The following is a 27,194-nucleotide window of genomic DNA, read 5'->3' as shown; positions in this document are numbered from 1 at the left end:
TTATTTCTGGACAAATGCCATCGAGAAGTTTGGTGAATCCAAATGGTTGCACTCACCAACCCTCTTCCTGCTATTTATCAATGACCTACTTCAGTTGACCTCCAACCCAATACACAGTTTTGCAGATGACAGCACATTGCACTCCTCCCTTTCATTTGATAAACCTCACTCTATACAACTCACCTCAGCCTACAGAACATCATCCACCACCACCTCCCTCAATCCTGATCTCCAAGCCGGGGTTTAGATAACTTCGTCAACTTCAATGCTAATAAAACCCAGTTCTGTTTTATCTCTCATAAAAAAGAACCATTTTCTCCCAGTATTATTTTTGACAATACCCAAATTTCCAGACAATTTGAGATTTATCTTCTTGGAATTACCCTGACATCAAGCCTCTTTTGGCACATTACAACCATTGTATCCTCAGCTTCTAAAAAACTAGGATTTCTCTTTTGCTCAAGACGTTATTTTGTCCCTGAACAACAGCTGTTAACTTTATACAAATCACAAATCTGCCGAAAGGAATACTGCTCTCAATATGGGGTGGGACCCCTAAAAGCTCCCTCAAAATGCTTGACTCAATACAGAAGAGAGCAATTAGTCTTATTAATGATCCATCACTTACCAACTCATTCCTTCCACTTTTTCTGCAATATTCTATAAATATTTCTATGGGAAATGTTCATCTTAAATAGCATGAATAATTTCCCCACTTAGTACTAAGCTCATTGGAACACGTGCAGCTGCTGCTCAAAATTCTTCACAGTATACTTTGAAACCCACAGAACAAGTTCCTTTTCCTCCTCTTTCATTTCCTGATAGTGCTATATTGTGAAACAGTCTTTCCCCTGATGTGTTTTCCAAGGAATATAATATACAGTCTTTTAAATCAAATGTAAACAAGTTCCTCCTTTCCCAACCCTCTGCCCATATACAGTACTAATGTACTATAGGTTGATCAACCAACCTCTCGTGTATGTGCTCAACATTTAAAAAAAAAAGATTACTAAAACGTGTAAACGATCTCAGGCACTAATATTTTAAATGACAAAGAGGAATGGAGTGTACCATCAGCAATGCTATGAATAGGATTGGATATGAATGAGAATAGGTCAGTGATATATAAGATAAAGAGTACAAGTGAAAGCACACAGAGCCTTGGGGTGCTCTGGCATTAATGCAAAATCAGATGATAGGGAATATCCACGGCACATGCAGTGAATCACTAGTAGCTGGCAATTCACTCACAAAGGATAGAAGAAAGACCATAAAATGGTAACTTGGTAAGAAAGCCTCCATGCCAGACCAGATCAAATGTCTTGGAAATATCGTGAGCAACCATACAAAGCTTCTCTAAATCTTTCCATGGTCTATCAAAGGTAGGCAAGGTTAGTGAGGTGGTTTGCCACCTAATGAGAATGGCAGAATTCATATCGGTTTTCACTAATTAACCAGTTAGTTTCTATGTAGTGAAGAAGCTGTTTATTATGATCTTCTCCATCACTTTTGAGAGTACTGAGGTGAGAGCAGTGGAATGATAGTTTCATGGCTCATGTTTATCTCCCTGTTTTTTAAGTTTAGGATAGATATAGGCCATCCCGTGTGTTATGTGAATGTGCAAGAGAACTGGCAGTGCCACTAATGAAACTATTCAATCTAAAGCTCAGCTCTGGAAAGATTCCAAGAGAGTAGAAAGAGGATAAGATAGTACCATTACATAAAGGTGACTCCAAGACAAAAGTAGCAACTTACAAACCAATTAATATCTTAGAAATGGTTATTAAAGTATTGGAAAAGTTGGTTAAAGGTAGAATCCGGTAATGAATGGATGGGAATACAATACTCTGTGGTGGAGAGAATGGCCTTGTAAAAGGTATTTCCTGTCTTAGTAATTTACTAATGTTTTATAATAGAATAACAGCAGAATTAGCTAAGACAAATGGCTATACCACAATACTGCCAGACTTTGCAAAGGTATTTGGAATAAATATGAAGCTAGTAGCATGGATGGGGGAAGAGGCAGGTGGGTCAGACACTAGAGAGTAGCATGTAGTGGAATGGAATCCAGGAGAATGAGGGTGACTAGTGAAGTACCTCAGGATTCTGTACTAGAGCCACTACTCTTTAATTTTTATATTAATTATCTATGGAAAGATTTTTGTTATTATTATTATTGTTATTCAGGCCTCCATGGAGTCAAAAGACTCATCGTGGTTTAAGGGGAGATATTCAGTTGTTTTCTAATGATACAAAACTGTGGGAGGGCAACAGTTGAAAGGTGATGTAGATATTCTGTGGGATGATTGAAATAAATTGGCATTGTGGGTGAAGGATAACGATTTTCAATTTAATGTTGCAAAATGTAAAGTTATGCACTTCGGGTAGAAAAGGTTACACCACACTATGTATCATATTGATGGTGCTGGACTGCAGGAAATTGATGAGGCTAGGGACTTGGGAATAATGGTGGGCAGAGAATTAAAGTTCAGAGGACATATTGCAAAAGTTGATAAAATAGCTCAAAGGATATTACTTGGATGTTGAAAACACACTAACTAGTAAAGATAAGTAGGTTATTATCCCTCTTTATAAGGCTATGATTTGGCTGCATCTCAACTGCTAAGTGCAGATTTGTTCACCTGAGTTTCTTGAGGAAAAGGATGTGGTATAGAGGATTCAGAGATGAGTGACCAAGCTAGTGACAGGTCTGTGGAATGCTCCCCGATGAGGATAGATTGATTTTGTGAATTGTAATGTTTAGTCAATAGGTGGAAAAGCAGGGACATGATAGAAACTCATAAGGTATTAAAAGGGTTTTATAAGATTGACACAAAGAAAATTTTTCAATACATGACAAATAGAGAGAGAACTAGAGGTCACCCCTGTAAGAATATGGTTAGTAAGGATGTGCAGACTAGATTTAGTGCATGGAGAGTAGTGAATGGATTGCCAGAATTAGTTGCAAGTGTCTTGACAGTGAATGAGTTCAAGGAAAGGTATTGTGTGTATAAAAGTAAGTGTGGGTTCTCCCACAATGACTCTCAAGACTCCATGGAGATTCCCATATAATAATAATGATAATAATATTCAACCAGAAATGCACATATGTGAAGGTATAAAAGTTTTACAGTGGTTACATTGCATAATTCATAAGGCCTGATCAGAGGATCAAATTCCAGATGGAGTAAATCTTTCTCTCATATGAGAAATCTACTGAGAGTTCCTGGTAAGATTTATGCAAGTATACTTGAAATAAGGCTAAAAGAAATTGTGGAAGCTTGGTGAAGAATAACCCTGGTTATTCTTCAGCAAGGAGAGGTTATCAGGATCAGATAACCTTTAAGACAAATAGTTGCAAAATCATGGAAATATAACAAGGATCTATATTGTAGATCTGGAAAAGGCAATAAGATGTCAATGGCAAAGAAAAGGCAATGATAAAGATGCCAAGAGAAAAGCTGTTCAAAATTCTGCAGTTATATGGTGTAAATGGGACATTATATCAAGTAATACATAGTCTATATTTGAACTAAGTCAGCAATTAGAACTGAAGGAGGTACACAAAGATAGTTTGATGTTAAATCAGGTGTGAGACAAAGGTGCACATTACAGTGTATCTCTCCTGCTATTCATCATCTATGTGGATCATATTATGAATGAGAGTGTGATTAAACCTGATCGGAGTTTTAATCTTAGCGCTTTATTTTATGCAGGTAATGTTATATTCCTAAATAAATCTGTACAAGTCTGCAGAATTCTCTGACTAAATTGATTAAATTCTCTTACTAAAATGCTGTAATAAATTTGGTATTAAAAATCAACAATAAAAAGACAATGTTGAAAACATCAACTGTTTGAAATTGAAATATCTATAAGTGTTCTCCTGAATGGAGAATACTTATAGAACAACTAAAACATTTCCGCTATTTAGGCACAATTTTTAGTGATGATGGCAAATTAAGTTTGGAAATAGACAACAGAATTAGCAAAGATGGTTTGGTAGGATTGAATAATTTTATATGAAATAAGAGAGAAATTAGTCAAATACTAATTTGTAAGTGTTAAAGTGTACAAGTGTTAAAACTAGTTTTAACATGTGTATATCTGAGGGCTGAGTTAAAAATAAAACACTTGATCAAAGAGTGGAAGTCACAGATATGAGAGTTCTGAGAAAGATCAGGGGAGTGAACAGATGACATCAATGGCAGTATCATAATAAAAATGAGGATATCAGGAAGGAACTTGAAAGGAACTTTTTAGAATTCAGGAATGTGCAAGAAGAGCTAATCTCAGGTAGTATTGTCATTTAAACAGAATGGAAGAGGAAAGTTTAGCAAAACAAGTGTTTTTTGATAGGATGGCAGAAAAAAGACCCAGAAGAAGGCTGAGATCTAGGTAGATTGATGCAGTAATAAGTGCTTTAGAAGACATATAAGATCCCATAATATCAGCATCTTGACAGAACAGATTCGTTTGGAGGGAAATTGTTGATAGGAAGTTAGTAGTAATGTAACTTTTTCATGTCATACTGCCATAATATCTTGTATCCCCCCCCCCCTCCTCCTCCTCAGGGTACATATCTTCTGCCAATTCTACCAAAGCTTAAAGCTTTGGTAGAATTGGCAGAACATCAGTGATGTGATAAAAACATATAAGCTGGTAAAAGGATTTTAACAGACAGAAGTGAATGAAATCTTTCAGTATATGATGAGAGAGAGAGAGAGAGAACAGGAAGTCATTCCTGGAGGTTGAATAGGAATGTGAATTAATTTAAGGAAAGGTATTGTGTGGATTTATTGGACAGATTCTCTAAGAGTCCAAGGACTCATTGGAGATACTTGTATAATTATAATAATAATAGCAATATAGTTATGGTATTCTATCTGAATACCTTTTCAGTTAAAATTTTTCATTTAAAAGGGAAAAGCATAAAAGTGTGAGAGACTTGGAGAAAAGAGATAATATTGTATGGGAATTCAATGATAGGACAGGAGGTGGGGGTCTTGCTGATGATAGCTGCAGAATTACAACCGGCAAAATTAGAAGTTAAAGAGGATATTAGATCTGAGGAAGATGGTTCATTTGAGGCTGTCTGATCTGAGATAGAGCATATGGGGGGTGAATTCATAGGAAGATGTAGATGCCATGTGTTGGCAAGTCAGCACAATGGGTGTAGGCTGAACAATTATTATGGGAGACTTTAACTGGAGAGAGGAAAGGGACATGACAAGATGGAAGCGAGATTTATACAGTTGCTAAGGGATAATTACACAAAGAACATTTTATCGAGGGGACAAGGGGTTTGAGGGTGTTGAATTTGATAATAGCATCGGAAGATGTATCAATAACCAAGGTAGACACTCTGTCTCCAATTAGAGAGTGACCATGCAGTCTTTTTCTGGGAAGTTGCCAAACATGTGGAGTTTTCTGTCAAGAAGAGGTTTATGCTAACCTATAAGGCTGGTGATTATGAGAGACTAAGGTGTCATTTTGGAACAGTGCCATGGCTTGAGAAGCTACAAGGAAAGAATGGCAGTAGTGTATGGCAGATTGTCAGAGATTGCTTGAGAGTAGCAGCATCCGACTTGTGGCCAGGGTCAGGACAATGGATGTCTAAACCAAAACAGGAGGATAAACCAAATTGGAACTAAGTTGATGAGTAGGGATATAAAGCAAGAGCTGCAAAAGAAGAAAACATTGTGGAGGAAATATAAAGAAAAAAAAAAGTGATCAGCATACTCATGAGCAGTACAAAGTGCAAGCAAGAAGGGTGACTAGTATGGTAAGGAAGGCCAAATCAGACTATGAGAGAGAATTAGCTTAACAGACCCAAGTAAATCCAAAAGAGTTTTTCCAATTATGTACCAGTATGAGGAAAAATTACTATAGTAGAATGACTTTAAACTATGTTCATGGTAGGAAGGTGACTGAACCAAAAGAAATAGTTGAGTTGAGTGATCATTTTGCAAAGGTGTATCATCCGAGTGGTGATTTTACAGTTGCTGATGTTACAGAAATGCATATCAACATTAAGGTAGATGAACAAGAGGTATTCAGCATATTAAAAAATATGAATGTGAACACAGCAGTGGGACTGGATGGCATATCAGCCCGTGTACTTAGTGAATATGCAAGAGAATTGCCATTGCCTCTGATGAAGTTGTTCAATCTAAGTCTCAGCTCTTGCAGGGTTCCAAGGGAGTGGAAAGAGGGTAAGATAGTACATTGCATAAAGGTGGCTCCAAAATAGAGGTAGCAAACTACAGACCAATTAATATATATTGGGAGTGGTTGTTAAAGTATTGGAAAAGTTGGTGAAAGGTAAAATACAACAGTGCGTGGATGCAGATGTGATATTCTATAGTGAGCAGTATCGCTTTGTAAAGGATAGGTCTGTCTTAGTAACTTATTCACATTTTATAATAAAGTGACAGCAGAATTGGATAAAGGTAATTGCTCCACCATGATACTGCTCAACTTGTCAAGGCATTTGAGAGAATACCACATGGAAAACTATGACAAAAACTGGAGAGGATGGGAATGGATATGAGCAGCCTAGTGGCTTTGCACTTTGCAACCATATGACTGGGGAAGGAGTGTCCTACGTTCGATTCCCATCAGAGACATAAAGAGCTGAAGAATCTTCCTCAGCCACAGCTAAGTTAGTCAGTCTTGGGCATGGACAGTAGGGTTTTTCTCCCCAGTTTATCTGGAATTTTTCATCCTGCAAAGCAGGCAAACCGGCCTTAAGAACTCAACACCACTGTGGACCTAGGATACACCAGGGCATAGGACTGACCACCTTATCATGTGAACAGTTGAGATCCGATGATTAATAAACTCTCGACCTCAACACTGCAAGGTAAAAGAGAGAAAAGGAAGATCAGATGAGATGAGAATCAGTTGTTTGCTGATGAAGCAAAACTGGGGAGAGAGCAATAGTTGATAAAGGTGATGTAGATATCCTGCAGGATGATTTTAATAAATTAGCATTGTGGGAAAAGGATAACGATTGTCAGTGTAATATTGCTAAATATAAGGTTATGCACTTCGGGTCAGAAAGGTTGCATATGGTGTATCATATTGATGGTATTGGTTTGCAGGAAATCGATGAGGCTAGGGAGTTGGGGATAATGGTGGACAAAGAGTTAAAGTTCAGAGGGCATATTGCAAAAGTCAGTAAAATAGCTCGATGAATTACTTGAATGTTGAAAAACACACTAATAAGTAAAGATTGGGAAGTTATTATCCCTCTTTATAAGGTTATTATTCAGCCACATCTTGACTAACATACACATGGGTTTCTTTGGAACCAGAAGGTGGTAGAGAAGATTCAGAGACAAGTGACCAACCTGGTGATAGTTCTCTAGAATGCTCACCATAAGGATAGGTTGAAGGTTTGTAGGTTACAAAGTTTAGTGGATAAGTGATATGATAGAAACATGATAGAAACGTTTAAGAGATATTAAAGGGGTTTTAACAAATTGATGCAAGTTGAAATTTTTGAATATATAACAAATAGTCAGAGAACTAGGGACCATCCGTGGAAATTGTGAAAGGGTGTGGTTATACACTCTTACACTTTAGAGAACACACAACTAAGTTGTGAGTTCTCTCAGTAGTGAATGGATTCAAGGAAGGTACATGATGGTTGATTTGGGTCTCCTGTGATGAGTCTCCAGACTTCATGGAGATGTCATAAATAATAATAATAAAATTGCACTCATTTGATCTGAATGAGAAATTGGGACACTGTTAATACTCAAAATAAGTTGATAATATGCCTTTCATGATGCATCCAATATTATCATTCAATACTGCAGCTGCCCACTGGTAATTTACTGATAGTTGTTAGTAAATTAGCCAAGCTTTTATACCTTTAACTTGAAAAAAAGCAATTCTCCTTTAGCCAGTAGTACACATAATATTTAATATAAAACAAAATAAAATGTAAATATTAAGGGAAATGTTTCTTTCTAATTAAGCTTTGTTTCTTTTAGCGTATTCAGGCTTCTGTGAAACATATAGCTGAATGGAGGAACAATGCTATCAAGAATAAAGAACACTTACAGAATATTCAAAGGAATTTATCGCAGATTCACATAGCCAATCAAAATAAATCTTCATGAAGTTATAATCGTAATATATAAAAAAAAGAAGTTCAGTAATAATCAAATAACTTGTTTTTCCATATTATAACTGTAGAGAAATTTCTGATATTAAAAAAGCATTTCAGTTATTATTATTATTATATATAATAAGCGATTGAAGAAGTTGCTGTTTTCTGAACAAGTTGAAGTAATTGGGCAGGGAAACTAAAATTGAAAAGTTGAGTGTAAGAGAGAGAAACTTATGCAGTGATTGTATATTTGTTGATCCTTATTCGTGAAATAAATTGCAGAATAGAGTGGATAAAAATCGGCATGGGACTACTGAAATTAGTGACACATATCAGTTATAAAGCTGGTACAAGAACTAAAGGGAATCTGCAATTTTTGTATACTAATGCAAGAAGTATTCGAAATAAGAGGGAAGGATTTTTGGCATTAGTCAGTGCAATCTCACCAAAAGTTGTAGGCATTAGTGAAACTTGGCTATTAGCAGAAGATGTGGTTACTGGAATTGAATGTGATGGGTACAGTATTTTCATGGAGGATAGAGAAGATAGAATGGGGGGGGGGGAAAGGAGTACTGTTGATGATAGCTGATGAGTTGCAGGCAAAGAAAGTAGTATATCAAGAGGATAGATATGTGAATGATAGATCAATCGAGGCAGTCTGGTGTGCAGTAGTGACCAATGCAACCAAATATACAGTTAGTTTGCTGCTATAGGCCACAAACAGGGAGTGATATAGAATTCATGCATCAGCAAATTAGTGTAATGAGTGCAGGGTTAGTGATTATTATGGGAAATTTTAATTATAGTGATATCAATTGGAAGGAGGAAATATCATGTGGCAGAAAGGAAATGGAATTTATACACCTTCTAACAGATAATTACTTGAAACAGCACATAACTGAAGGGACTCGTGGTGTGAGAGTGTTGGACCTGATCATTGGTTCAGAGGACATATGCATAAGTAAGGTGTCCTCGTTATCTCCAATTGGTGAGAGCGATCATGTGGTATTGATTTCGGAAGTTGCAAAATTTGTGGATCTCTCTCTCTCTCCTTCTTAAGAAGGGGCATATATGGAACTACAGGTTAGGTGATTATAGCAAGCTTCGGACTTAGATCAGTCCCATGGTAGAACATATTACAGGGGAAAGATGTTAGCAGTGCATGGGATAAAATCAGTGGGTATCTGAGGAAGGTGATATTAGAATGTATCCCCATGGTCAGAAAGACAAACAAGTAGGCATTAGATGGATGATTAGTAGTACCAAGCTTGATCTGCAAAAAAAGAAAATATTATGGAGAATTTACAAGGAGAAAGGCAATCAGTACACCCATGAACAGTGCAAGGCTCAAGCTAGGAAGGTTACCAGCACAGTAAGAAAAGCTAAATCAGATTATGAGAAGACCTTAGCCAAGGAGTTCAAGGGTAATCCCATTCTTCCGCTATGTGGCAAGTAAAAGGAAGAATGACTTCGGAAGGATAACCTTAGTGGGTGCTGATGGTATTGAGGTGACCAATTCAGATGTAATAGTAGAGTCACTGAGTGATCACTTTTCAAAAATCTATCACCCAAGTGAGAATATCTCTGTACCTGTAGCAATAACTCATGTGAGAATTGCAGTTAAGAAATCAGAGGTACTTAGTATATTGCAAAATTTAAATGCAAACACTGCTGTAGGTTTAGATGGAATATCAGCTCGGGTGTTGTGTGAATCTGCAAAGGAATTATCAAAGCCTTTTACTTGGTTATTTAACTTTAGTTTGAACTCTGGTATGGTCCCTAGGGAGTGGAAGGAAGGCAAAGTAGTTAATCTGCATAAAGGTGGCTCTAAAACTGCAGTATTTAATTACAGACCAATCACCATCTCGGGGAGTGGTTGTAAAAGTTGTTTAAAGACAGAATTCAAGAATGGGTGGATCAGAATATGACACTCTATAGGGGCCAACATGCTTTTGTTAAAGGTCGATTCTGCCTTAGCAATTTATTAACTTTTTATAATAAAATGACATCTGAGTTGGACAAAGGAAATGGCTACACAGTGATACTTCTGGATTTTGCTAAGGCTTTTGACAGGATATCCCATGGAATACTGTTGTGCAAATTGGAGCAGATGGAGATGGATACTAAACTGGTGATATGGATAGGAGAATGGCTCAGGGAGAGATACCAGAAAGTGGTATATGGAGGAGCAGAGTCCAGGATGAGGCAGGTGACCAGTGGTGTGCCTCAGGACTCTGTGCTTGGGCCATTGTTTTTTTATTTGTACATAGATGATATAGGAAATGGCTTAAAGGGAGATATTCAGTTGTTTGCTGATGATGCAAAGTTGGGTAGCGCAATAAAAAATCAAGCTGATGTTGAGAGTTTGCAGGATGATTTAAATAAGCTGGCAAAATGTGCAACAGGTAATGGGTATCAATTCAATCTCAAAAAATGTCAAGTTATGCATGTCGGGATTAAAAGATTACCAGCTGTGTACTACATTGAGGGAATGGTACTCCAAGAGATTGATGAGGCTAGGGACTTGGGAGGGGGATAGGGAGGTGAAGTTCAGAGGACACATTGCTAAGGTGTCAAAGATTGCACATCGGATTACTTGGTTATTCCCCTTTATAAGGCATTGATACTTGCACATTTGGATAACTGTGCTCAAATGGTCACCTGGATTCCTTGGAGATGAGGAGGTTGTGGAGAGGGTTCAGAGGAGAGTGACTAAGTTGGTGAGTGATGTAAAAAATGCTCTCTACATTGATAGATTGAGAGCGTGTGGATTGCAGAGGTTGGCTGATGGCAGAGAAGTGGGGATATGATAGAAATATATAAATTACTAAAAGGTTTTTATAAGATTGATGGAGGGGAAATATTTCAGCTGTGTGATAGTGATGGAAGAACAAGAGGTCATCCCTGGAATTTAAGGAAAAGTGTGGTTAACAAGGGTGTGAGAATGAGGTTTTTAGTCTGGAAGGTGGTGAATGAGTGGAATGCATTGCCCGAGTCAGTTGTAAGTTCTTTGTCTGTAAATGAATTCAAGAAGAGATGTGATAGACATTGTTTTGATAGTTTGGGTCTCCTGCGATGAGTCTACTGACTCCATGGAGATACCTGTAATAATAATAATATTGGCATCCTCTAGTGAATGATGGCCTGTATGCACAATAAAATAAAAAAAAAATTATTCATTATAGGTCACACTTCTCTTTGGAAACATTTCATTTTGATTCACTCACAATGCTCATTCGCAGCGTATTCCATTCACTCACTAAATCTTCCTCCTTCCCCTTCCAGCCATGCACTAAAAAATTTCCCTTGTATCTATACTGTAAGGTTCCTTTACCAACTTGCATTATTCTATCATATCTCGTCGCCTCTCTTCTTTTCTCAAACTTTGACGACCACATTCTTTCTATCTATTTTCACATGCAAAATTCTATAGGTAAAATATCATCTTGGTTACCTACTGCTTGATCTTTTCAACTGTTTTTTTTTTTTTCTGCTCAGGTGACTATACCAAAGCATAGTAATTCATACATCTTTATCTATGTTTATCTTTATCTTTATCATAGTTCTTACTTTACAAAGCCCTGTAAAGTCAGAGCTTTGTAAAGTAAGATCATCATCATCAAATTCCTGACATGTGCCCTCAAGGGGTGTACATATGATAGTACTACATGAAAAAAATTACATCATTACTAACTTCCTATCTACAATTTTCCTCCAAATCAGTCTGTTACTTGTCAAGACTCCAACATTATCACATCTTATATTTCTATCGTCTAAGGCACTTTGTACCATATCAATCCACCACTATCTTGGTCTTCCTCTGGGTCATTTTGCTGCCAACCTGGCAGAGAACACTTGTTTTCTTAATCTTTCTTCACCCATTCTGTTTAAGTGACCATACCACCTGAGATTAGCTCTGCTAACGCATTCTTGGATGTTGACAATGTCAGGTTCTTTCCTAATATCCTCGTTTTTAATATGATATTACCATTGATGCCATCTGTTCATGCCTATAATCTTTCTCAGGACCCTCATATCTGCCGTCTCTAGTCTTTGGTCAAGTGTTTTACTTCTGACCCAGCTCTCAGATCCATAAGTTAAAACTGGTTTGAACACTGTCTTGTATACAGCTAATTTAGTGTTCTGACACTAATTTCTCTCTTATTCCATATGAATTTATTCAATTGACTTCCTGCCATACCAGCTTTGCTGATTCTGTTGTCTATTTCTATATTTAATTTAACATCTTCAGTAAAAATCGTGCCTAAGTAGCTGAAATGTTTCACTTGTTCCACAGGTTCTCCATTCACAACACAGTTGACATTTTCAATGATTCTGCTTATTTTCATTGTCTTTTTATTGCTGACATTCATACCATATCTATTACAACAGCTATTCAATTTAGTCAGAGAATCTTGCAGACTTGTAGCGGATTTATTTAGAAGTATAACATCATCCGCATAAAGCAAAGAGCTGACATTAACATCTCCAATTTTGATATCATGTTTAATACTACTTTCCTTCATAATGTGATCCATATAGATAATGAATAACAGAGGGGATAATGTACATCCTTGTCTGACACCAGATTTAACATTAAACCATCTTCCTGTACTTCCTTCAATTCTAACTGCTGACTCACAAGCCAAATAAAGTATTGCTTGATATAATGCCCCATTGACACCATATAACTGCAGCGTATTGAATAGCTTCTCTCTTGGCACCTTGTCATATGCCTTTTCCAAATCGACAAAACTTAAATACAGATCTTTGTTATATTCCCATGCTTTCTCGACTATTTGTCGTAAAGTGAAGATCTGATCCTGACAGCCTCTATTTGGCCTGAATCCACCTTGTTCTTCACCAAGCTTTTCTTCCACAATTCTTCTCAACCGTTTCTCAAGTATACTTGCATAGATCTTGCCAGGAACACTCAGGGAAATACCTCTGTAATTCTCACATGCAGTTTTATTTTCCTTTTTATATATGGGTACTATGAGAGCTCTACTCCAATCATTGGGAATTCGTCCCTCTGTCCAGGCTTTCTGAACTATGCAGTGCAACCACTGTAAGACTCTTATACCACCATGCTTCAGCATTTCTGGTCGAATATCATCTACTCCTGTTGCCTTTCCACATTTCAAGCCTTTGATGGCTTTTTCTACTTCAAGTATGGATATGTATTCCTGACTGCATGCCTGGTCAGTGTTTTTTACCACTGTGCTGTCATCACTGCTTGTTTCATTTAGCAGTTTTTCAAAGTAATTACTCCATACTTCAAGGATATCTTTTTCTTCCATTTTCATGTCACCTTTATCATCTCTAACTCCTTTTACAGCACTCTTTCCTCCATTCCTAAGCTTTTTCAACAACCTCCAGAATATTTTGCCACCTTCTTGATATTTATTTTCTATATTCTTGTCAAAGTTCTTTGCAGTAGCTTAAGTAGCAAAAGAGTAACTTCCTTATTCCTGTAAATTAGCATTCTCTTCAACATTCCAGATATGTGATGGCATACTTTGCAACATCACTTCTAAATTTTAATTCATTACATGATATCAACTCTAGATATATGGCTTCACCATTTCTTCATCTTTCTCATTTCTGATAACAGAAAAACTGCAGTAAGTTATTTTTTAGTAAAAATTTGTTGTGAAGAAATACTCATATTAAGATTATGCTTGATATTTTTTATTTGAGATTATGTTTAAAAAACTACGTTTGTAAGGGGGGAAGTTCCGTTATATAATATAAGATTTAGAGACAACTAAAGATAACACTTTTTTCTTTAAATTAAGTAAAATAATGTCTGTCAAATAACTGTTATAATTACAAATCATATCGGTTATTTTATATGATTGAGTAGGTAATAAGATCATGTCCAGGATCAAACTTATGCTCTGATGTCAGATTACAGTATTGTAACTCAGAAGAATTTTAGGTTAGAGGAGTATGGAAATACTCATTTAACTTTATGAAATAAAGTTCATTTCACTTTATGAGATAAACTACATGGTTATATAGAATAGTAAAGGATGTCTGTTTTCAATAAGATTTTGAAGTCCCCCCCCCGCTTCAATTTATGATTATATTCACAAACTTAACTGTAAAACTTTCTATTTTTCTTGAAATTACAAAGATACCATTTATTATTTATGGTATGACCTTTTTCATGATAAAAACTGAAATTCCATGGGGTTTTTCCAATCAGCATCATCTTCTTCTTCTTCCACAGTTCAGAAATAGTCACTGATTCAGTTCTATTTTATTCTACAGTCTTCTTTCGCCAATGAGAAATAACATTTCACTAACAACATTTATATTACAGTTTTGAAAATAACCTGTGTTGAATTATTGTCCAGCAATCACAAGCTTTTTTTCTAGCCAGTATGCCAGAAAACTACAAAAATGTAGTTTTGTGATTGACTCTAATGATTGACACAGAAACTTTTCTGTGTCAATCAATTAGAGTACATGGAGGGGAATCCATGAGATACCCCCCCTCTTTTGAGAGATTTAAAAAAAATGACAAATATATATATTTGATGTTCTTATCTTGTAGCTGAAGAAAATTATGTAGTTCGTTTTTTTTCCTGTATACTTAGTTCAATTTACATTGACATAACATTGGACCTTTTGCACATATAACCACCTATGCCTAATGTGCCATTGATTTTACTGGATGTCTGATGATGCTGGTATGGCTCTATAATCATGTATCTGCAAGATTGGATTAGATCTAGTGAATCTGGTCAATTTAAAACGGGTGTTGTCTTCTATGTTACCCCCCCCCCCCCCCCAAAAAAAAAAAAAGTTTCTAGAGTTTGAATACATTAAATCAGTGTGTTATCATTCTGGAAGACAACCTCCATTAATAGGTATAAGATGGCAGTGTGCATTGGTCTGTTATGAAAAAAACAGCCAGTAGGTCCAAACAGTCACATATTGATCAATACTGTTATTATTATTATTAATAGTAGTAGTATTACCATAATCAGACTTCATGAAGTAAAAAGACTCATTATTGAAGATTCTGCTATCTATACAGAGCTCATCACACCATGCTTTTAAACACATTCCCTGTTACAGCACTTACCACTCTCTTGGTCAAAGCATTTCATTCACTAACCACTTTTTAAACAAAAAAAAACTGCTTCTTACTTTCTCCTTTCTGACCCTATTTATTAAAAATATACAGCAATACCTCGCATAGTCCGGTTTTAAATCCTAAAAAATTAGTACACAAAATTATTTTTTTTATACATAAATGTTCGTTTTTTTCCCTTATAGTCAAGTCTCATTTCGTGTGGTTTATTTTTATGAGGTTTTAAAGTTATGCAATACGATATTTCAATTTTTTCGGGGGTTCCCCATTGTACATATGTATGTACCTAGACTCGGCGAGAACATAAACGCACCATTATGTTCAACGTCTTAATGTGTAAGCTATGTATAGTACGAGTAAGCAGTGGACGTTTGTGAACTTTAATGTTGAATTAACTTTTATGTCTATCAGTTTTCGATGCGCAAATCTACAGTAAAGTTGATTTGTAATAATTAAATTTTAATCCCATTTAAAAAAACTACATAATGAGTGCAAAAAGAAAACGTCAAGCGATTCTGTCACCAAGAAACATAAATGGCTCACTTTAGAACAAAAGCTTGATATAATCAAGCTTCATGAAGAAGGTGCATCCATTGCTAAAATAGGCCATGAAAAAGGAATGGACGAGTCATCAGTTCGAAAGCTTATCAAAAAAAAAAAAAAAGACCAATACAAATTGCAAGGTATGGCCACACCTTCTTATTTATCAAAAATAGTGACTAAAACCAGAAGCACTCGATTAGTACATATGGAGCGGCTATTATCCATATGGATCAAAGACTTAACTCAAAAGCAAGTTCCGCTTAGTCAAATGGAAATTCAAGCCAAAGCATTAAATCTTTACAATGACTTGAAGACTATTGATGATATAGAAAACGTAGGTGAGGGAACTAGTGAAAATTTTATGACAAGTCTTTGATGGTTTTTTATTTTAAACAATGAACTGGTATTCACAATGTTCGTATTGTTGGCGAATCTGCCAGTGCAGATAAAGAGACTGCTTTAAGATATCTGAAGGAATTGAGTGAAATCATACAAAAAGGTGGCTACAAAGATGAACAAATATTTAATGTTGATGAAATGGAATTATTCTGGAAAAATTTGCTGTCATGCACTTTTATAGCAGCCAATGAAAAGTCATGCCTTGGATATAAAATTTCAAAAGACTGTCTGACACTGTTATTAGGTGGAAATGCAGCAGTGGATTTCGAATTAAAACCGATGCTTGTGTACCATGCAGAATATCCTAGAGCTCTTAAAAATGTATCAAAAAAATAATTCCCAGTGTTGTGGCATTCAAATAAGAAAGCATAGGTCACAAGAGTTTTATTTGAAGTTCAACTATTTTTGCCCTACAACAGAACGTTAATGCAGAGAAAAAGGATTAGATTTTATTGATCTTAGATCATGCCCCTGGTCATCCGACTGGTCTTTGTGATTTAAATGAAACTGTACAAATAACTTTTCTTCCACCAAATACGATGTCAGTGATCCAACCAATGGATCATGGTATCATTGCGACATTTAAGCCTATTATTTGCACCACACTTTTTCGCAAGCCATAAAAGCAACAGGAGAAAATGCACCTACTTTAATGGAATTTTGGAAGAGCTATAACATCAGAAATGTTATCGAAAATATAGGCAAAGCATGGCATGAATTAATGGCAAGCAATATGAGAGAAGTATGGAAACATCATACACATTGCGCAAATGATTTCATTGGTTTTGAAACTCATTTTGCTGAAGTCACTAATAACATAGTGGAAATTGGACAGCAACTTGGTTTCAAAGAGTTAGATTCTGTCACTGTAATTAAGTGCATTGAATCGAACACTAATGAACTGGATAATGAAACACTTATTAAAATGGATGAACAATGAGCTTATGAAGAGTGGGAGGACAACTTAAACAACGTCGACTGTGTTGAAGTGCCTGCATGAGAATTAACAGCTGAACAACTATCAAAAATTATTGGAATGGTTGAAACCTTGTCAGAGCATATTATGGAAGTCGATCCCCATGTTGAACGTAGCCTTACAATTCGCCAAATGATAAACAATGCAATTCGTTGCTACAAAAAAATGTATGCAGAGAAAAAACCAAAGAAGAAAAATGTGCAGACATCGATATTGCAATTTTTAGAGAATAAAAAATGAATTACGAAAAACATGTATTTTTTTAAAAATTATTTTTGATAAAGACATTTGAATTTATTAATCTCGTTTTATTTATTGAAAAACAGAGAATATTTTTTTTGGAACCAATTATAATTTTTGTATGTATTTAGTTCCTCGCTTAGTCTGGTTTCAAACAGTCCGGAATATCAGTGGAACCAATTACTCGCACTATGCGAGGTATTGCTGTATATATTCATCTGGTAACAACTCCATTTATCAGTTTAGAATTAAGAGATAGCATCTCAAAGAAAATGAATTTATCCAGTTTTTGAGTTATGACTACCTTAAGCATGATATTATCTATGAGGATTGAGAGTCTTTTTGATTATTTCATTAGATGATGTTATTGTAAATGAGGTATCATGTCAAAATCTCACTCCACTTGGTGATAGTGACCATGAGGTGAATGAATGATCACATGGGTGGTAGTCAGCCTTATCGAGGATGTCTGTGAAAAAAATAATGTATTTGAAAAAGTAGAAAAAAAGGATTTATATAACTACTTAAATGAGGTAGGTGTAAAATGAATGAATGATGATGATTATTATGCATGCAGTCTAGAAGCATTCTGGATGAAGCACAGAATGAATGTAACAAGCATGAGTACTGTTAGATCCTGAATGGAGAACTTTACAAGCAAATTCTTTATTCAGGATTTAACATACTAAAAATTACTAATTAAGGAGATACCTGCACATCAGCACATAATTACAAAAAAATTTCCTTGTGTCATGTGATGATGTGTATTCTATATGTGATATATATTGAAGTTTATTCCTGTATAACTGAATTCAGAAGCAGAGAATTTTGTGTTTGTGTAAGGGAATTGTTAAATTATTTTCAAATCCTATTAAGCTGTCTAGTACATTACGAAATTTCCAAACAGATTATAAGTAGTAATCCAAAATAATCGTATGTAATCTGTATGAGTCGAGTGTAGTGCCGGAGGCTGTACCTACGCAGAAAGTGATGTCCGAACAACTACCTGGAATGCAGTAACCTAACAGGTTAGGGAGAGTGTGGGATCACCCAAGGGGCATGAACTGTGAGGTTTGTGTGGTAAAAAACACATAGAGTAGAGGGCACACGAAAGGGTGAATAAAAGACAATGTGTGCCATATTACAGGGCTTTTTCTTCTTCGGTTCCTGGATTCCAGCTTTAGGGAGTTTTGTCGGGTGACTCATGGGTCGATTACACTGATGTCGGACGGCGGGGCCTATTCCTGAGAATGCTTGAAGAATTCCAAGCGAAGCTGATCGTGATATGACGGCCAATGCAGAATCGAGCCTTTGCTAAAAGTCCCATCGAGGAGAATGGAGGAAGTTTCCTGTGGAGCAGTAGAAAACATGCCAAAGTCGGGAAGTGATTCAAGGACAGCGTAGTGCATCACCTGGTGCAGAGACAGCTGATAGATATACAGGAAGGTAACTAAAAAAAAAATTACACGTGAAAGCGTCAAGACAGTCAGAAAGGATCGGGTAATGTAAAGAATTTCATTCTATGTTAAGATCGCTTTGCAGAAAGGGAATTTTGTGTGTATTGTAAACTAAGGACATTTTACTAGAGAACTTTAAATGAGAATTTGATTGAATTAGTTAAATGCCATGGAAGAAAAAAAAAATTCTTGATAGGCAGTATCTTGATTGAGAATGACTAGGCTTGACTAATGAGATTTAGAATTAAGATAGCTATTGATAGAGTATTTGTAAAAGGGAATGATAACCTAGTCGTGCTATGCTTACACTCAATCTTATCATTTCGTAGTTGAAGGATTTAGCTTACTCAATTTCATTGATGTGATTTAGTATGTACCCTAACTTAGTGTGAGTTTTGTTCTATTGAATAATTGAATTTTCTTAACTGTAAATGTTTTGTGTTTTTCTAATAAATATGTTTTGCACCTTATACCTGAGTTTATGCCTGATTATGAATTCAAACCACCACTTATGAAATAGAACCTTTTTGGCAGCAGAGGAATTTAGATAATTATTGCTTAAGTGAGATTTAGGTCGTGACTGTTAACTGAATCTACACGGTGCAGCGTAAGATTAAATATTGTGTGTATCCCTTTTGAATTTAGAATTATTTCCCTGAACAAGAGTCTCTTCTGTTATAGGATATTGGCTGGCGCAGCATAATGTAAATTTTGCCAATATCCGAAAAGGAAATATAACTGAATTATTATTTAAGAGGCACAACAGTAGATTAGATAGCAGGCTAATTAGAGATAGAATAAGGTAAAATATATAGAAAGCAACAACGTAACAGTACAAAGAGCAGGACAGGAAGGTGACTCAGTTAAGTATAACAAAAGTACACTATGAGTAGAAATTAGGTAATCAGATCAAGAAAAATCTCAGCTAGGTCTTTTGGTATGTGTTCAAGGAAGAATGATTATGAGGGGATTAGTTGGTGAAAATAATAACTGTGGGAATATAGTTGAGATATTTAATGAAAAATTCATCAAAGTATTTCATCCTCATCAATGACATAATCCAGAGAATGAATATGCAGAAGAAATAGATTAGGGAAGAAACTGATAGTGAACAAGCAGTGGTAAATGAGGAATTAAGTAATTATAATGTTAATGAGGTTGTAGGACTTGATTGTAAAATCTCTCATGATATGTGACTTCGTAACTTATCATGAGATTTCTTGAATCTTACATTTCTTGAATGTACTTCAAGAAATGCTAATTTTTGTAATAATCTTGCAATTAGCCTTTGTTAAAATAATGTGGCTCATGAAGTCATCTTGTAACGATATTGACTCATGTTAAATCAGTAAGTCTAATTATAAAAATAGTAAAGAATTCCAGGAATTGTCATAGATGGAAATTTCCAAAGATGTGCAAAGAATGACATCATCATGTCCAAAGGTCAATACTTGACCACAAGGAAGAATACCATGGATAGAGATTTCCAAAGATGCACGAAGAATGACGTCAGCATATCTGAAGGTCAATACGTGACTATTTTCGAGAGACGTGTGCATGCACACAAGGGAAATCTGAGCATATATATATATATATATATATATATATATATATATAAAGCAGGTCGAGGAGGAAATTTGTCAGAAATCTCAAGGTCATACTCAGAGGGGTCACGGAAGGCATCACCTCAGAGGAGATTGCAGCAGACCGCACTCATCAGGGCCTAACACCAATCAAGGGCAGCAGGATGATCTGATCAGACAAGTGCCACTAGTTTTAGTGGAAGTCCCCCAATACGCAGAAACTATGAGATAACCGCTGTCTGTGGTCTCAGAATAACCCCAGAATCACTAAAAAAGAAAGCGTCAGCAGGGCAATGCCACCACTGCCAAAAGTTTGGCCATGCCCAAAAACTGTGCAAAGCCGAGTACAGATGCCTTAAATGTGGTGAAAAACACCAAACTATTACCTGCTCCAAACCAAGAACTACACTAACCAGATGTGCCAACTGCGGTGGACCCCATCCTGCCAACTACAAAGGATGCATCCATCATCTGAAAAACCGTGGGACAACAACATCTCCCCCCCCCCCAGTCAACTGCTTCCATTACCACCCAAAGATCACAGATTGAGATTGATCAAAATACAAATCAAAGAAATCTAAACCAAACAAGTCAGGAAAGACCACAACCCCAACCAAAATCTACGCAGAAGCAGCTTGCCCCAAGAATGCAGCACCTACCACCCATAAAAAGTCCCAACATAACTGCAATTCTGTCCGCCTCATTAGCCACTATGCTGCAAGAATTTAGTCAAACTAACCCATCGCCATCCTCAACGAAGAGATTCCTGCAAGAGACCCACTTCATACTAGCAGCCCTCAACAATAAGCAAAACTAAAATACAACCAAATTTGCTCCTGATAACTGCCTGGAATGCCAATGTCCTCACCAACAAGACACTAGAACTACAAGAGTTTGCACTCAGAAGAAACCCCGACATTATGCTGATCAGTGAGACCCACCTGAGGCCTGCTAACAAACCAAAAATAAGGGGGTACACCATGTACTGAACAGACAGACTAGGTACCAGAAGAGGAGGCACAGTCATCTACATCAAGCCCTGCCTCAACCACAATATTATACCCAACCCACAAACCACCAGCCTGGAGATTACAGGAGTACACACCAAGAATGTAGGAAGTATCAAGATAAATGCAGCTTACAATCCACCCAGCAAACCCCTATTAATATGAGATCTGGATTCCATCCTAGGCTCTACAGACTCCATTCTTATGGCAGAAGATCTGAATGCCAAGCACACTGTCTGGTACAACTCCACAGTTAACCGCAGTGGAGCAGAGTGAAGTTATGTAGAGTGGCCACACTCTACATAACCACACAGCAGCCAACACAGCCACAATTATGGGATCTGTCGAGCCTACCCATCACAGCCCTTTTGGCAGATTGGACGTACTAGACATCGTTGTTTTAAAAAAAATATCAAATATCAGTACCAGCTGGAAACAGTAAATGAATTGGCATCAGACCATAATCCCATAGTACTCAAACTAGGCACACTAGATCAATTCTCCCCCCCCCCCACTCATTCATTCATAGAATGGGATAAACTAGCCAAAGTCCTACTAGAGCACATCAGCCCAGTTCCTATCATTCACAAAAAGGAGGAGATAAACATTGCAATAAAAAGTTTAATGGACCAAATCAAGAAATAAATTATATCAGTCACTAGAACTGCACACATCCATTCAACCAGCAGAACCCCCAGAGGAGATAACAAACTTAATCAGGTCAAAAAATAAAGCCAGGAAGAGATACCATGACACTAGGGGCCCCAACAAGACAAAACGATCCTAAACAACCTAAACAGAAAAGTAAGAAATGCACTACAAAATCATAGAAACCAGGAATGGGAAAAGAAGTTAACATCCCTAAACCCAGCTGATCATGCTATATGGAAATTCTTGAAGATCCTAGATCCGTAGAACCCCCCCCCCTCCCCGTCGTGCAGACCAAGCACAGAATAACACACTTGCATAGAGATAAAGTTGAGGCACTGGCTGACAGCCTGGAGGAGCAGTTCAGACCTGCATGTGAAAACCTGAGTATTAGCCATATATATAATATTCATAGGCAGGTCAGGCAAACAGAGAACTGCCCAGACCACATCATTCCTACCACCCCCAACAGAAACATATAACATCATCAAGCAATTAAATTCAAAAAAAAAAAAAAAGCTCCAGAACCAGATGGAATCACCAATAAAATCATAAAAATTCTTCCCAGAAAGGCCATAATCCATATAGTCAACATAACAAATGCAATAATCAGACTACAACATTTTCCCATATCCTGGAAAATTGCTGATAAAACACCTATAAAAAAGCCTGGAAATAACCCACAACTTCCCCAAAGTTACAGGCCCATCAGTCTACTATCCAGCCTTGGCAAAATCACAAAGAGAGTAATCCTCTTTAGATTACAAGATGCAACAGAGAAACTTAGAGTTATCCCCAATGAACAATTTGGTTTCCGAAAGGAGCACAGCACCACTCAACAAATACACTGCCTCGTAGAACACATCGCACTCAGTTTTAATTGGAACCAGCACACCGCAGCAGTATTCTTGGATCTAGCAAAGGCATTTAACAAAGTCTGGCACCAGGGCCTACTCTACAAGCTTATAAAAGCCAACATACCAATAAAGATCATAAGGCTTATCCAATCCTATCTCTCAGACAGATACATGCAGATAAAAATCAATGGAATTATATCATCCAGAAGAAAAATTCTGGCTAAATCCAGAAGAAAGCCCTGGGGTGTACCCCAGGGCTTTCTTCTGGTCCCCCTACTCTTCTCGATCTATGTAGCTGATATCCCACAAAACCCAAGAACAACCATCACCACGCTATGCCGATGATATGGAAATATTGTTCAGATCTCTCAGTCCCAAGCTGGCAACTAAAAGACTCCAGGATAACATCTCCTCTCTTGCAAAGTGGTTCTCCGATTGGAGGATTCAGGTCAATCCACAGAAAAGCTCAGCTATGCTTTTCACCAGAAGAAAAGTACTCGTCAGTGAGGACATCCAACTCTATGGGAAAAAGATTCCATGGCAAACAGAAACCACTTATCTGGCAGTTAGACTGGACAAAAGACTTGGATTCAACAGTCACATTAAACTCATCTGCAGCAACTTCATGTTGGAGGCTTAATGGATATTTTTACAACACTTAAAAAGAATTAAAATAGACTTTAATGCTTCCTATATTTCGTCCTAGTCACTAGGACATCTACGGGGATTACAAAAAATTAATGTAACATATGCACAAGTAACAAACAATACTAAGCCCAACCACGTGGGTGACACTAAAGTCCTATCTAGGTAGAGCGCCCTCTAAGGGCAGTAGTAGGTGGCCTGGAATGTAAGGTGGGAACTCTGGTGATGATTGTTTCCCAAATCTTAGGAAGCTTAATGCACCCATATTTATTGAGATTTGGTTGGTTTTTGAGAGCTGCTGCTGCTTCTAAGAAAAGTCTCTCTTTCTTGAATTTGCTGTGGTGGAGCATGGTGGTTTTCTTCCATGATACTCTGTGGGTGGTGTCCAAAACATGGTCAGCCAAGCCTGAATGGCCATAGTTGTGTTTGAAGATGTAAGACTTGTGTTCCTCTAGACGGATGGATGCTGATCTGCCTGTCTGTCCAAAGTACGCCAGCTTACAGGAACAGGGTACTTTGTAAACTCCAGGCAGAGAGAGAGGAGGGAGCTGATCTTTCGTAGAACGGATAAGGGTAGCCAGTTTGCGGTGGGGCTTGTATGCTGTGTGTAGATTGTATTGTTTTAGTATTTTGGCTATTTTTTCAGATGTGCCACGGATGTAGGGTATGGTGATGGCATTTTTAAAATCTTGTTGACGAGAAGGAAGGGGAATGGGGGAGGAGTTGATTATTTTTTTGATACTGTGATCGCTGTAGCCATTGGAGAGGAAAGTGCTGTGTATGTGGTTAAGCTCATTGGTGAGGGCGGTTCCACTGGAACAAAGATTGTGGGCTCTCTTGGTAAGAGTTTTAATAATGCCATATTGTTGAGAGGGGTGGTGGTGGGAGAGTTTGTGAATGTATCTGCCTGTGTGTGTGGGTTTTCTGTATACGGTGAAGGTAAGTGTATCATTAGGCAAGCGTGTGACTAAGGTGTCTAGGAAGGGTAAACAATTGTTCTTTTCCTTTTCCATAGTGAACTGGATTCTTGGATGTAGACTATTGAAATGACTGAGGAAGGAGTCTAACGTGTCTGGGCCATGAGGCCAAATAGAGAACACATCATCTACATATCTTAGCCAGATAGAAGGTTTGAGTGGGGCTGAGTCTATGGCTCGTTTTTCGAAATCTTCCATATAGAAATTGGCAAGGGGGGACGAGAGGGGGGAACCCATGGCAGTTCCTTCTATCTGCTTGTAGATTTTGTTGTTCCAAGAGAAATATCCAGAGTTAATGGCAAAGGAAAAGAGATCTAAGATGTCAGAGGGAAAAACCTTTTCTAAGAGAGATAAGGTGTCAATTAAGGGAATATTGGTAAACAAAGAGGAGATATCAAAGCTTACCAATATGTCTGTCTTCTTCAAGGTTAAATTTTCTGTGAGGGCTTTAAAGTGGGTCGAGTTTTTTATATAGGAAGGGGACCTTCCGGTGAGGGGGATCAGAGAGTTGGCCAGCTGTTTAGATAGTCTATAGCAAGGTGCATTGGTAGCATCTACTATAGGCCTGAGTTGGGAGTTGGGTTTGTGGATTTTTGGTAAACCGTATATTCGGGGGGGACGGGAGCGGAAAGGTTTAAGTTTTTTCGTGACATCTGGAGGCCAGGAAGATACTTTTTTGAGTAAAATTTTAAGTTTCTTAACTTGTGTTTTTGTGGGGTCGTGTTCTAGCGGGATGTAGGTAGCGCGATCGCGGAGGATGATGTTCATTTTACGCTTATATTCGCTGGTATTAAGAACGACTGTGGCATTACCCTTATCCGCTCTGGTGATGACGATACTTTTTTCTTTACGTAGTTTCAGGAGAGCCGTGCGTTGGGCATATGATACATTACTTTTTTGGTGGAGAAGAATGCGCGAGGATGTTGGCTACGTCAAGCCTGATGTTGTTAGCTATCTCCGACGGTAAGCGACCGATTCCACGTCAAAAATAGCCAAAATACTCAAACAATACAATCTACACACAGCATACAAGCCCCACCGCAAACTGGCTACCCTTATCCGTTCTACGAAAGATCAGCTCCCTCCTCTCTCTCTGCCTGGAGTTTACAAAGTACCCTGTTCCTGTAAGCTGGCGTACTTTGGACAGACAGGCAGATCAGCATCCATCCGTCTAGAGGAACACAAGTCTTACATCTTCAAACACAACTATGGCCATTCAGGCTTGGCTGACCATGTTTTGGACACCACCCACAGAGTATCATGGAAGAAAACCACCATGCTCCACCACAGCAAATTCAAGAAAGAGAGACTTTTCTTAGAAGCAGCAGCAGCTCTCAAAAACCAACCAAATCTCAATAAATATGGGTGCATTAAGCTTCCTAAGATTTGGGAAACAATCATCACCAGAGTTCCCACCTTACATTCCAGGCCACCTACTACTGCCCTTAGAGGGCGCTCTACCTAGATAGGACTTTAGTGTCACCCACGTGGTTGGGCTTAGTATTGTTTGTTACTTGTGCATATGTTACATTAATTTTTTGTAATCCCCGTAGATGTCCTAGTGACTAGGACGAAATATAGGAAGCATTAAAGTCTATTTTAATTCTTTTTAAGTGTTGTAAAAATATCCATTAAGCCTCCAACATGATGTCCTCACAGCACTTAAGCCTCTACACACGTCATCTGCAGCAAGACATCCAGAGCCATAGCACAGCTATACTCCATGATCAAACGAAGAAGTAAACTTCACATACAAAATAAACTACTAATATACAAGATGGTAATACATCCTGTAATCACGTATACCTGCCCAGCGTGGAGCCATACCGCACAGTCTAATATCCTAAAACTCCAGAGGATACAAAATAAGCGCCTATGGATGATCTTGGATGCACCGTAGTATGTCAGAAACACATAGATCCATCGGGAGACCAAAACCCCATATATAGCCCCCTACTACATGACCTAGCAGAGAAGTTTTTCACCAGAGCAATCACTCATCCAAATCCATTGATCAAAAAAGCCTCAGAATATGATGAGATAGTCTACAACAAGCACAAAAGACCAAAAGCAATCCTGCTCCCAGTTGAAATCAACTAACCACACTGCCCACAAAGGGAGTGCATAATTTCAAAACTACTCCACTCATCAGTACACCAACCCAAACAAAGAGGAATATAAAAGCATATTTGCTTCGCCCATCCAGTCTAACATTGAATGTTGAAATAAGGAAATTTGTCTGTGACGCCATCATGTAAGGTTATTGTCGGAAATCTAAAGAGAAGCGTTGTGGGCTCTGAGTCTTCTGCATGGTTCCATCAGCACGTGAGAAATATCCTGTAATTCTTTCGAAAGGATAGAGCTGTGTACTGCTGCCAAGTTAGGGGCCTACATGGCAAGGAATAATAGACGACTTGGATAAGGAAGAAATTTAGCAGGAAAATCAGGAAAGAAAAAGACTTATGTGTGACCAAAAGATTAATGTGAAAGACAGTGTGCTGAATGAGAATTTAAAGAGTGTTTTAGGTCATGAGAGTGATATCGTTGTTGAAAGTGAGAATGTAGAAAATAGTGATATTTGTGAGGTAGTACCAGATAGTTGTGAGAGTGGCGTTGAAAGTGAGAATGAAGGTAA

At 37.5% G+C, this 27,194-nt stretch overlaps 1 protein-coding gene across 5 annotated transcripts in view; it reads left to right on the top strand.

Annotated features, from left to right (window-relative positions):
- LOC150106709 (sodium- and chloride-dependent glycine transporter 2-like) overlaps positions 1 to 27,194 on the top strand; it is a 626,004-nt gene that overhangs the window by 552,183 nt on the left and 46,627 nt on the right. For 4 of the 5 annotated variants that reach the window (XM_090393295.1, XM_090393296.1, XM_090393294.1 and 1 more), the window contains one exon: positions 8,004 to 8,239. The exons of the other annotated variant lie outside the window; for it this stretch is intronic. In XM_090393295.1, the coding sequence (XP_090249421.1) occupies positions 8,004 to 8,132 (129 nt within the window). In that variant the 3' untranslated portion in view covers positions 8,133 to 8,239. Of the gene's footprint in view, positions 1 to 8,003; positions 8,240 to 27,194 lie in introns of those variants that run through there. 5 annotated transcript variants of the gene reach the window in all.

This window comes from Typopeltis vanoorti, chromosome 5 (assembly GCF_054136105.1).
Source record: "Typopeltis vanoorti isolate ZY-2024b chromosome 5, IOZ_Tvanoo_1.0, whole genome shotgun sequence".
In the NCBI taxonomy this organism is placed as follows: domain Eukaryota; kingdom Metazoa; phylum Arthropoda; class Arachnida; order Uropygi; family Thelyphonidae; genus Typopeltis; species Typopeltis vanoorti.
The sequence above is the reverse complement of the archived record's forward strand: the minus strand, read 5'-3'. Positions and strand labels throughout refer to the sequence as shown.